This window comes from Contarinia nasturtii, unplaced genomic scaffold, assembly GCF_009176525.2.
Source record: "Contarinia nasturtii isolate CC-2019 unplaced genomic scaffold, AAFC_CNas_1.1 Cnas_scaffold_1489, whole genome shotgun sequence".
NCBI lineage: Eukaryota > Metazoa > Arthropoda > Insecta > Diptera > Cecidomyiidae > Contarinia > Contarinia nasturtii.
This window is the reverse complement of record NW_022198825.1, coordinates 1-10446: the sequence shown is the minus strand read 5'-3', so window position 1 is coordinate 10446 and position 10446 is coordinate 1. Positions and strand designations below refer to the sequence as shown.

Sequence of the window (10446 nt, the reverse complement as noted above, 5' to 3'; positions counted from 1 at the left end):
TTTGCATTAATGGTCGTGTGTTCAATTAATTTTTGAATGCCATGGTAACTTCATGGTCATAAACATATCGATAACTTGATAGGTGGATTTTTATAAGTTAAACGGAGTTTTAGATGGTATAAATTTATAAAATCACTGTGTGTTGTCGTTAGTAGCACCAATTGCATTTCATGTAACCTTCCACTACTCATATGTTTCTCTATAAGGTTTCTATTTTCTATTTGAACGAGTGAGGATTAAAGTGAGCTCAAATCCCGATGAAAACCAAAGAGCATTGAGCTCACTTCAATCCTCACCCATTTGAAAGATTAAACCATTAAACAAATTAATTCAATAAACAAGTAGATTTTATTATAATTTCTTTAAAATTCTAGCAATATTGCATGCACAATGCACATTGCACATTTTGGAATCGAATTTTACAGTAATTGACCAAAAGTCGAATTAATTCAATAAATATGTTAATACTCTATGCTGTGGGTTGGTTATTTGAGCGAACGACAACAATTTCTACGGAAATAAGTACCGGTGATAAATTCATTCATTATCCATGTGTTATAAAATACAACAATTATCTGTTAATCGTCCATCGGGGATTTGGCATTTCCCTTCAATTCGCTGGTGATTTAATTTAAGGTGATAATTCTGATGTTTTTCGTTCAATTTTATTATTGCCCAAAAAATCTTATTTGTTATTGATAAGTTGAAATTGTAAATAAAATGTCATCAAATTTCAACGAATGAACCGAACATAATCTAAACTCAAGCAAAAAAGTGCTTAATTAAAGAAAAACCGTTTCTGAAGAGCCAGATTTTTGTGGTATTTGTCTTTTGTCGAAAATAAGGTCATTTTCTAACATATTCAGTATTCGGCCGAATGTAATGTTTTGACCCTAACTATGAATGTGAGACTTTAAATATTAATGATACAAAAAATGTCTTATCACCGTGCAAACATTTCGAATAAATTATAAAGACGTCATGAACCCAAATGGTAATAAAGAGTGAAAGAGTAAATGGTAAAATTATTAAAATCGAATGAGATCATCATCACTTTTTCGGCGATATATTGCGATGTGTTAGTCTTTATAAATAGTCTGTCGATCGACAGAGCAGCGAAATATTCAATGCTCATTCAACATCCATAGTATTCAACTTTCGATTAAATAACTTGGAATTTCCAGTGTGTAGAGACACAATCTTTTATTGTTTTAAAATCAACGACGCGACGGTAGTGAAACAATTTCAAAGTAATAACGTCAATTCATTCATCAAATTGTTATGTTGTGTTATCAAAAATAAAATTGAAATAGTTTTTCATTTGAATCATTTGTCATTGAATAATAATATTCTGGTGCTTTTGGAGTGAACAAATAAAAAATGGCTCAAATAAAATCATGTTACCGGATTAGCATTGCGCTTGTGATTGGTTTTTTAATGAATACAGCACAAACAGTACCCTTGCAAAGTGGACTTGACAAAAAATCAGCATTAGACTTGATCATTTTACATAATAACGATATGCACGCTCACTTCGAACAAACCGATCAGCATTCTTCATTGTGTGATTCAAAAGAAATGGATCAAAACAAATGCTATGGTGGCATGGCACGTATTTCATACGTTGTGAAAGACTATCGTAAAAAGGCGGATGAAGATGGACCGGCTGTGTTATTTTTGAATGGTGAGTATTATTTTGATGGAATATTTCGGCTGTTTTGTGATTAACTTTAAATAGTGAATAAATTTCATATTTAGCTGGCGATACTTACTCTGGAACACCGTGGTTCACGATTTTCACTGATCAAATTGTATCGGATTTTATGAATATTCTAAAACCTGATGCCAGCGTGAGTTTATAATTGATTGTCCGAGAATGAATGTGAGACTTCTCCCGAGATTTCATTAAAGTATAACACCACCAAAAATCCAAATTCATTCTCGTGTATTCAATTGGTTATTCCCAAGCCGAGTGCTTAATCGTTATTTGTTAAAGTTCAAAAACGGTGAAATCTTGATTCTGTTTTTTTTTACATTTTGTTTGGTATTTTATTGATACTGTAGACATTGGGCAATCACGAATTGGATTTGGGTGTGCGTGGCTTGGTGCCATTCTTAAATAATGTCACATTTCCAGTATTAGCGGCAAATATAAAAAATTCAGCCGATCATATTGTGTGGCAAACTGCCGCACTGAAAAGGTCAGTGGTTTTTGTTATCAACGAATTCAAAGTGGGTGTCATCGGTTATCTTACACCAGAAGTTAAATTTCTTGCCACTAAAAATGATTTGGAATTCATTTCAGAAATTGAGGCAATCAAGTAAGTGAATATCATTTTTTTTTACAAGTGTATTTTCTATATTAATTGTTTTTATTATTAACACTATTAGCCAGATGAATGAACATAAAACGAATAGTCCAGATAACATTCCCATACTCTTTTACAAAAGAACAATTTTCTCCATAAACGAACCCCTAAAAATAATCTTCAACAATTCATTACGCCAAAAAATATTCCCCTCTAAATGGAAAATAAGCTTAATAACTCCACTACATAAAAATGGTGATAAATCCAACGTTCTTAATTACAGACCAATTTCAATTCTATCTGCAGCATCAAAAATTTTTGAAAAATTAATTTACTCTTTTATTCAGAACAAAGTTCAAGATTTAATTGTTCCGCAACAGCACGGTTTTGCTAAAAGCAAATCAACAATAACAAACCTAGCAGAATACGTAAACTTCTTATCATCAAATATGGCTAACGGTGGTCAAATTGATTCCATTTATACAGACTTTTCAAAGGCATTTGATAAAGTGGTTCATAAAATATTGATGAAAAAGCTCGACAACTTTCCCCTAGGTAACTGCATTAAAACATGGATTTACTCATTCCTCACTGATCGCATTCAGTATGTATGCGTAAATGGTATAAAATCGAACGCAATACACCCTTCTTCCTCAGTACCTCAGGGTTGCATACTGTCACCTCTACTATTTTCGCTTTTCATCAACGATTTGCCTAATGAATTAGAATGCAATGTCTTGCTGTTCGCGGATGATTGTAAAATTTACAATTTAATTGGCGACATCAACGATTGTCGTAAGCTCCAAAATGATCTTTCCAAACTTTCTAATTGGTGCGATAAAAACAAATTGGAACTCAACACTGATAAGTGTGCAGTAGTTTCGTTCACAAGGCGATCTGAAAGAAATTTTCAACATTATGCCTACAAAATCAATAATTCAACCGTGAAAAGAACAGATATTATAAAAGATCTCGGAGTTATTTTTGATCACAAGCTATCATTCCAGAACCATGTCAGAACTATTATATCAAAAGCTTCAAGAACCTTGGGATTCATTTGTAGATCATTAAAACCATTTAGTAACATCAATACACACAAAATGCTATATTTCACATATGTGAGGAATATTCTTGAATACGGTTCAGTAGTTTGGAATCCATATTATCATATCTATACACACATAATTGAAAATATACAAAGGAAATTCACTCGTATTTTATGCTATAAATTTAATATTCCTCGGGGGACATACGAGTCTAGGTTGGAACATCTTGATATGAAATCATTATTCACAAGAAGGTTGTATTTTGATGAACTATTTCTATATAAAATAATGTCGAGGAAATTCAACACAAGTTTGACTCAATCATTCAACATAAATGTTCCTGCTAGAGTAACCAGATTCACACCTATTTTCTATGTACCGGCAGTTACAACGAATATTGAGTATTTCTCCCTCGCTCTAAGATTAAAAAGACAACATAATGATCATTTTTCTGACATTGACCTACTGGAGAATTCGTTGACTCGTTCTAAACATGCTATCAATTCATCATTACCAAATGAACTATGGCCTAATTTCAGATAGGTTATGACTTCCTAATGCAACTTAATTGCATTTCCTCATTTATATACTATATTTCTTTTTTCTTATATCATTATCAACTTAAAACAGTTTACTCTCATATTATTCTACCATTCTTTCACCATTATTATTAAAAATCAATTATTCATTAATATTAAAAACCCAAAATTATTATCTCGTGATTATGATCTGTAAGAGGGCTTTGGGCCTGTTGATTGTAGTCATATACCATACATTTCCAAATAAAAAGAAAATAAAATAAAATAAAATAAAAATTATTGGTTTTTCCCTCATTACCGATTTGAAGTGATGAAGCCGAAGCATTAAAAAATACCGGTGTCAAAATCATCATTGCGTTAGGTCATTCTGGTTATAAGGTTGATCAAGATATAGCGAAAAATTGTCCGCTCGTCGACGTCGTTGTGGGTGCTCATTCGCATACATTTTTGTATAGCGGCAAACAGCCGGACATCGAAGAAATTGTTGGCCCCTATCCAACGGTGATCAAACAAAGCAGCGGTAAAAGGGTGCCAGTGGTTCAAGCCTATGCCTACACTAAGTACCTTGGTAAATTGGAATTAAGTGTAAGTTCCAATGGAAATGTGTCATCATTGATTACTGTTGATTTTAAAAATTCAAATTTTCTTGTTTAGTTTGATGCCGACGGAAATGTAATTAATTGGGCTGGTGCTCCAATTCTATTGAATGCATCGATAAAACAAGATCCAGAAACATTGGCATTGTTGGAAAAATATCGACCGAAAGTGGTGGATCTAACGACAACGGTAATCGGCAATACAAAGGTCCATTTGAACGGCGATTCATGTCGCAAAACTGAATGTAATTTCGGCAATATGGTAGCTGATGCACTCATTCATGCCAGAGTTAAACAGCACGAAGGTGAATATTGGACGGATGCTGCAGTATGTTTTATACATTCCGGTGCCATACGTACGTCTATAAAACGTGGCAAAATTACAAAATTTGATTTAATAACAACTGTTCCATTTGAACATTCAATGCTACTGATGAGTATTACCGGTGCCGGTATTTTGCAAGTACTTGAACATTCAGTGGAACAATACAACGGTAATCGAGGTAGATTCCTACAAATGTCAGGCGTTCGTGTTATCTACGATATGAAAAATAAAGAAGGTGATCGAGTTAAGTCGGTAGAAATTTTGTGCGCCGATTGTGAACATCCTCACTATTCGAAACTTGATTTCAGAAAAGTGTATGGCGTCATTTTACCTCAATTCTTGTACGATAGCGGCGACGATTATTCTATGTTGAAAGTAAATAATTATTCGCTTTTTTACTTAAGTTGAACTTTTTCTTTCAACCTTTTTTATTGCAGGATTTTAAAGTACAAAGCTTGAATATTACCGAAACTGAAGCTGTCCGACGTTACGTTGAAGAGTATCGAACGGTTTATCCGGTGGTTGAAAACCGCACCACAATGCTCAATTTACCCGCATTTGGAACAGATTCTGGTGTTAAATCCTTAGGCGAGATTCGTGATTGATAGTTTATAGATGGCTGTGTCTCAATTGGAATATTACTTTTCCGCACACATCTAGTGTGTAAGGGGAAAGTATTTTGTAGTTTAGTGCGTAATTTTCATTTAAATAGTTTTTCTCAGCGATAAATGTGAGGAGAAGTGTTCTGAGGCCTCAATGCTCCTCCAGCTCTTTAAACGACCTCAAATGGCTCGTATTTGGAAATTATGTTTGAAAAGTGATCTTTGACTCAAGTTGCTTCAAAATTCACTAGTAATAAGTTTATGGTCGACAATAACAATAATAATTTATTTGAAACCAAAATGAATTTTTCATGGAATCTCCAAAACGATTCTATTTTATTTTCTCAAAAAAAGTTCTCCATTTTGAAGAGTCAAAATGCGAGCCTTAATCCTCTGCACCTCCAACTAGTTAGGTAAACTAAATTTGGTTCATATGAATGGGTCAAAATACAAATTCGACTTGTACGCAGAGTCTATAACGTTGAAGCGAATATTAGACAATTACAACATTAATAACATTAATTGATTGTTTATTGTGAATAGCGCTGCAATATAAGAGAAATTGATACTGTGATGCTGACCGCCCTGGTGCAAACGAACAAACATTATCTTGGAAGCTTTGCGGGAATAACTAATTTCATATTTAAAATATGATATTTTTCAATCTTTTGTATGCGTCATTGATTGTATCATGGGTTTTACCCTACAGACATAGATTATGGAATAAAAACTCGAAAACATGTTTTCAACGAGAGTCAAGCGCAATAAGGGCACACTATATAAACGCCATCTATTAATAACCGACTAACTACAATGTAAATCAAACGTATCTGTTTCCCCTTTTTATTTACTCCCTTCCCCTCTCGCTATACTTTTACATTGTAGTTAGTCTGTCTTACAAAGATGTCGTTTCTGTGTAAGATGTGTGACGTCACAGTGTATTTATATATGTAGGATAGCGCTCGACTCTCGGTTTTCAAATTCGAAAAAAGCAACATTCAAAGGATGGAAGCAAACGAATTTCTTTGTTCCAACGCACTAACAATTTTTCTCCGAACCAATAATACACGAGATTGTATCGTTCACAGACAACTGCTTAGTAAATAATACCAAAACAATTGATAGAGGGCCAATACCTTGAACAAAGTTCAGTAGTGATTTTGTTTAGGAAAGTGACATCGCTTCCACAGTATGGCAACATTTTATCAATGTGATTACAAGCAATGCATGAATTTATAATTTTCTTTCTGTGATATTTCGCAGTTATAAAAATCACTTGATTTGAAAAGCAGCCCATTTGTCGTTATACTTCTAAGCTGGAGATATTTACAATTAACTTTCTTAAAATCATCACAAAAAAATTAATTAAACTGTCGAATTCTTTGTCGAAATAAAAGAGAAGAGAAAATTTACCGTTCATTATTTTTCCCAATTATATCTCTGAAAGATCAAATTAAGTGTTTATACAAACGATGAAACCAATCATCTTAATTTTTCTATGCTTTGGTGCAGTATTGAGCAATTACATTCCTGGTATGTTTTAATAAAATAGATAATTAAATGAAATTCAAACATTTATGTCAAGTAAAACATAAAAGATTTTGGCGTATCACTGTAAATTAGAACATTTGTATAGCGATTTCGATTTATTTCCAGATAATGGAATCAATCACATTGCAAGCGCGTGAGTACAAGTGATTTTATATTGTAATTTGTCACATTTATTGTTTAAATTATTATTTTGTATGAAAAATCAAAAAAAAAAACATAAAAATTGAATATAAAATTCTACGATCGAACGAACCGTTCGTTGGTGTTCGTTGGCAGGTCTGCTTCAAGTGCTTCAAGTACAAATACCTTAACAACAATTCAGTCATCTGGAAAACCATGGAGCGAGTTTCAGAAGGCCGCTGCATCCGGTGAGTGATAAAAAATGTATGATAAAAGTTATAAAGTCGTCCGTTTTTGGGCACACAGGTGATGCACAAAAAATCAAAGAATTGCTGGCAAATGGAATTAATGTAAATATCTTGGATGGAGGTGGAAGGACGCCAATTTTTACTGCAGCAGCCAATGGTATTTGCTGCATTTTATAAACATATCCAAAAAGCATTAACTAAAATGCTTGAATCTATTGTCAGGTCACAATGATGTAGTTTTACTGCTAATTGAAAATGGTGCTGATGTTAATTTAAAACAAATATATGGACGTGCTCCCATTTTTGATGCAACTTTAAATGGTAACAAAAGTCTCCAAATTCTGAATATATTTAACACGCGCAATGTGAGTGAATGAACATTTAAGGAAATTTTAAAAATTTAATCAAATTAAGGTCACGATCGTGTTGTCGACATACTAATCAAACATGGTGCTGATGTAAATGTGAAAAAAAGTGACGGATGGACACCGTAAGTAGAGAAACTATTTGAGTCCCGTTCTTGAAATTTGTTTAATTATTGCATCTCTTATTTGCACTTTAGATTAAATATGGCTGCAAAAAAAGGTGATTTTAAAGTCAACAAAATGTTTCGAAAAATAAAAAATGCCTAAACTTTGTATCAAAATCATTTCCATAGGTTATCTCCGCATTGTTGAACTCTTACTAAAAGCCGGGGCAAATGTAAATATACAGACCGATGAGGGTGAAACGCCCTTATACCTCGCTGCTATGGCAGGTTTGATTTATTTTTTTATTTGTTTGGTCATGATTGCAATTGATTTTCTTTTTCCCTATGAACCAAATGGAAATTCATGTTTTTCATTCAAAGGTAATGAAGATGTCGTTATAATGGTAATTGAACACGGTGCCGATGTTAACAAGCAAGAAAACAACGGATGGTCACCGCTGCACAGAGCCGTTGAGAATGGTATTTTAATTCAAAAGTAAATAAAATTCTGTGTGACTTTTGTTATGCCTTCCAGAGTTTGAGAATATTGTGGAGATTTTGAAGCGGCAGAAAGCTTATGCTAATTTGAAAAATAGTAACAATGATACACCGCTGGACATAGCTAAAAAAACAGGTATTTAATATAAAAAAAATTTGTATATTCATAATAGATAAACATTCTTTTCTTTATTCAGGAAATGCGAAAATTATTGAAATCATTCAAACAATGAATACTAAAAAAAGTAAGTACATTATGTATCGACGTCGAAAGCATCCCTTGGCAAGCGTTCAGGATCGCATACATTTATGCGATACATTGAATGATGCATGCATCATTTTATGCGCATCAAATAACGCTAACGCTGTCGTTGTACGTGCGGATCTAGTAGCACACGACGGTCTTGCTTTATTGAACATTCACATCATTACGTGTATCATATAAGCACGTCGTGCGCTGTCAGGTCCGTACTCACAGCGACATCGTTAGCGTTGTGTTTGCGTTATTTGATTCGCATCAAACGATTCATTCAATGTATCGCATAAATGTATGCGATCCTGAACGCTTGCCCCTTGGAGGACATTTGTCGAGTTATTTTGAGCGTTGAACGGTTAAACTTAAAAACTTTCTTAAGAAAATCGCATTGCGCAAAAAGTGACAATATCAGTCTTTTAGGTGTTGATGAGGGTTCAGATTTAAAAAAGGTCATCCAACCCCATTTATACTAGATAAAATTAACTCTTGCGAGGACTTCCCATGGATTTTGAGATCCCCTGTAAAAGGAGAATGGGATTTCCTCATTTTTATGTTGGTATCACTGATATTATTTCCATTTGTTTATATGTGAAGTGCTACCAATAACTTTTAACTGACTTACAAAGTCCCATCCTCCTTTCGTCATCATATAAAAATTCGCGTCAACACCTATGCTATTAAAAACTTTTTTCTATTTATTTGAATTTCAGGTTTTTGGGAAAAAATAATATCGTGGTTTTCTGGTTAAATTAGACCAAGTTCCGAAAAATTTGCATCACATTCAAGAAAATTATTATTAAAATGATTCTTTTAAATGAAATAAATATTCCTTGTTTTATTTCTTTTTCCCCGATAATAGCAGCCACCTTTAATATAAACAGACGAATTGATAGAAGTATATGACATATGACCAAACATACGAAGTGAAAGCAAGAGATGCGACGTGCTGTTTTTGCTCTCAGTCTCTTATATGTTCTCCTTCACTTCGTATGTTCCCTGGTATAGTGTGTTACCGTTGATGCCGTTGTATTTTATGCGTAAGTGAAACAGCAGCGGCAATAGCGTCAATGATAGCGTCAACTAGCGAAAGGGGAATATGTATCGTGCACCCGTTTCGTATGCGTTAGCCGTACGAGTTCAGCATTACTCAGTTCTCAGTCATATGCTGAGCAGTAGCAAATAACGATACTCTGAAATAAATCCACATAAAAACACATGCGATAGATGAATGTTTAATTTAAAAATGAACTTTTCTACGAAAAATGAGCAAGAAGTGGATTTGAACATAATCTTTTAAACTTTACATATACATACAAACGTTTTCTTCGCTATATATTTATCTATGTGTCGAATTGATATATATTATACACGAATATGCGTATATTATTCGTACAAAGATCATGATAGCTTTGTAGGTATAATAATTAGACAATTTTATATTTTTCAATCTTTTGTATGCGTCAATGATTTATGGGTTTTGCTCAACAGACATAGATTATGGAATTAAAAAAACCGAAAACATGTTATCACAAATGAAACATTTCGAAGGAAGTTCATTTTGGTAGACATTTTTAAATTTAAATTAGAAAAAAAGCAACATTTTATCAATGTGATTACAAGCAATGCATGAAATTATAATTTTCTTTCTGTGATATTTCGCAGTCATAAGAATCACTTGATTTACAAAGCAGCCTATTTGACGTTATACTTCTGAACTGGAGATATTTACAATTAACTTTGTTAAAATCATCAAAAAAATAAAAATTAAACCGTCGAATTCTTTGTCGAAATAAATTATTTGTAATTATAAGACAGATCGAATTACATGTTTATTCAAACGATGAAATCAGTCATCTTAATCTTTCTATGTTTTGGTGCAGTTTTGAG

The 10446-nt window shown here is 33.1% G+C and overlaps 3 protein-coding genes across 4 annotated transcripts in view; all 3 read left to right on the top strand.

Moving 5' to 3' along the window:
• LOC116346274 (pickpocket protein 28-like) overlaps positions 1 to 96 on the top strand; it is a 1203-nt gene extending 1107 nt beyond the window's left edge. Inside the window, exon 6 of the mRNA XM_031776217.1 lies at positions 83 to 96. Coding sequence (XP_031632077.1) covers positions 83 to 96 — 14 coding nt within the window. The remainder of the gene's footprint in view (positions 1 to 82) is intronic.
• A 1134-nt stretch (positions 97 to 1230) lies between these two features.
• Positions 1231 to 6219, top strand: LOC116346261 (protein 5NUC-like). The gene is made up of 6 exons (XM_031776203.1): positions 1231 to 1684; positions 1759 to 1850; positions 2065 to 2321; positions 4203 to 4479; positions 4549 to 5190; positions 5253 to 6219. Exons 1-6 carry the CDS (start codon positions 1381 to 1383, stop codon positions 5418 to 5420), a joined length of 1740 nt encoding a protein of 579 aa, XP_031632063.1. The 5' UTR covers positions 1231 to 1380; the 3' UTR covers positions 5421 to 6219.
• A 113-nt stretch (positions 6220 to 6332) lies between these two features.
• LOC116346266 (cyclin-dependent kinase 4 inhibitor C-like) lies at positions 6333 to 9334 on the top strand. Of its 2 annotated transcripts, XR_004201571.1 has the most exons (13): positions 6333 to 6950; positions 7074 to 7101; positions 7245 to 7336; positions 7395 to 7493; positions 7559 to 7657; positions 7751 to 7826; positions 7899 to 7921; positions 7995 to 8093; positions 8187 to 8285; positions 8341 to 8439; positions 8501 to 8548; positions 8980 to 9111; positions 9270 to 9334. XR_004201571.1 is itself a non-coding variant. In XM_031776209.1 (12 exons), exons 1-12 carry the CDS (start codon positions 6890 to 6892, stop codon positions 9030 to 9032), a joined length of 876 nt encoding a protein of 291 aa, XP_031632069.1. In that variant the 5' UTR covers positions 6333 to 6889; the 3' UTR covers positions 9033 to 9197. The 2 variants fall into 2 exon arrangements, 1 of the variants encoding a protein (XP_031632069.1); XM_031776209.1 differs by lacking the exon at positions 9270 to 9334 and having other exon boundaries at positions 8980 to 9197.
• Positions 9335 to 10446: the final 1112 nt, after the last annotated feature.

Coding starts and splice junctions, on each gene's coding strand:
- LOC116346261 (XM_031776203.1), top strand. CDS start 1,381: ATGGCTCAAATAAAATCATGTTACCGGATTAGCATTGCGCTTGTGATT. Junction 1,851..2,064: donor TTCTAAAACCTGATGCCAGC/GTGAGTTTATAA, acceptor TTGATACTGTAG/ACATTGGGCAATCACGAATT. Junction 2,322..4,202: donor TCAGAAATTGAGGCAATCAA/GTAAGTGAATAT, acceptor ACCGATTTGAAG/TGATGAAGCCGAAGCATTAA.
- LOC116346266 (XM_031776209.1), top strand. CDS start 6,890: ATGAAACCAATCATCTTAATTTTTCTATGCTTTGGTGCAGTATTGAGC. Junction 7,658..7,750: donor TTTTGATGCAACTTTAAATG/GTAACAAAAGTC, acceptor AATCAAATTAAG/GTCACGATCGTGTTGTCGAC. Junction 8,549..8,979: donor AACAATGAATACTAAAAAAA/GTAAGTACATTA, acceptor TCAGTCTTTTAG/GTGTTGATGAGGGTTCAGAT.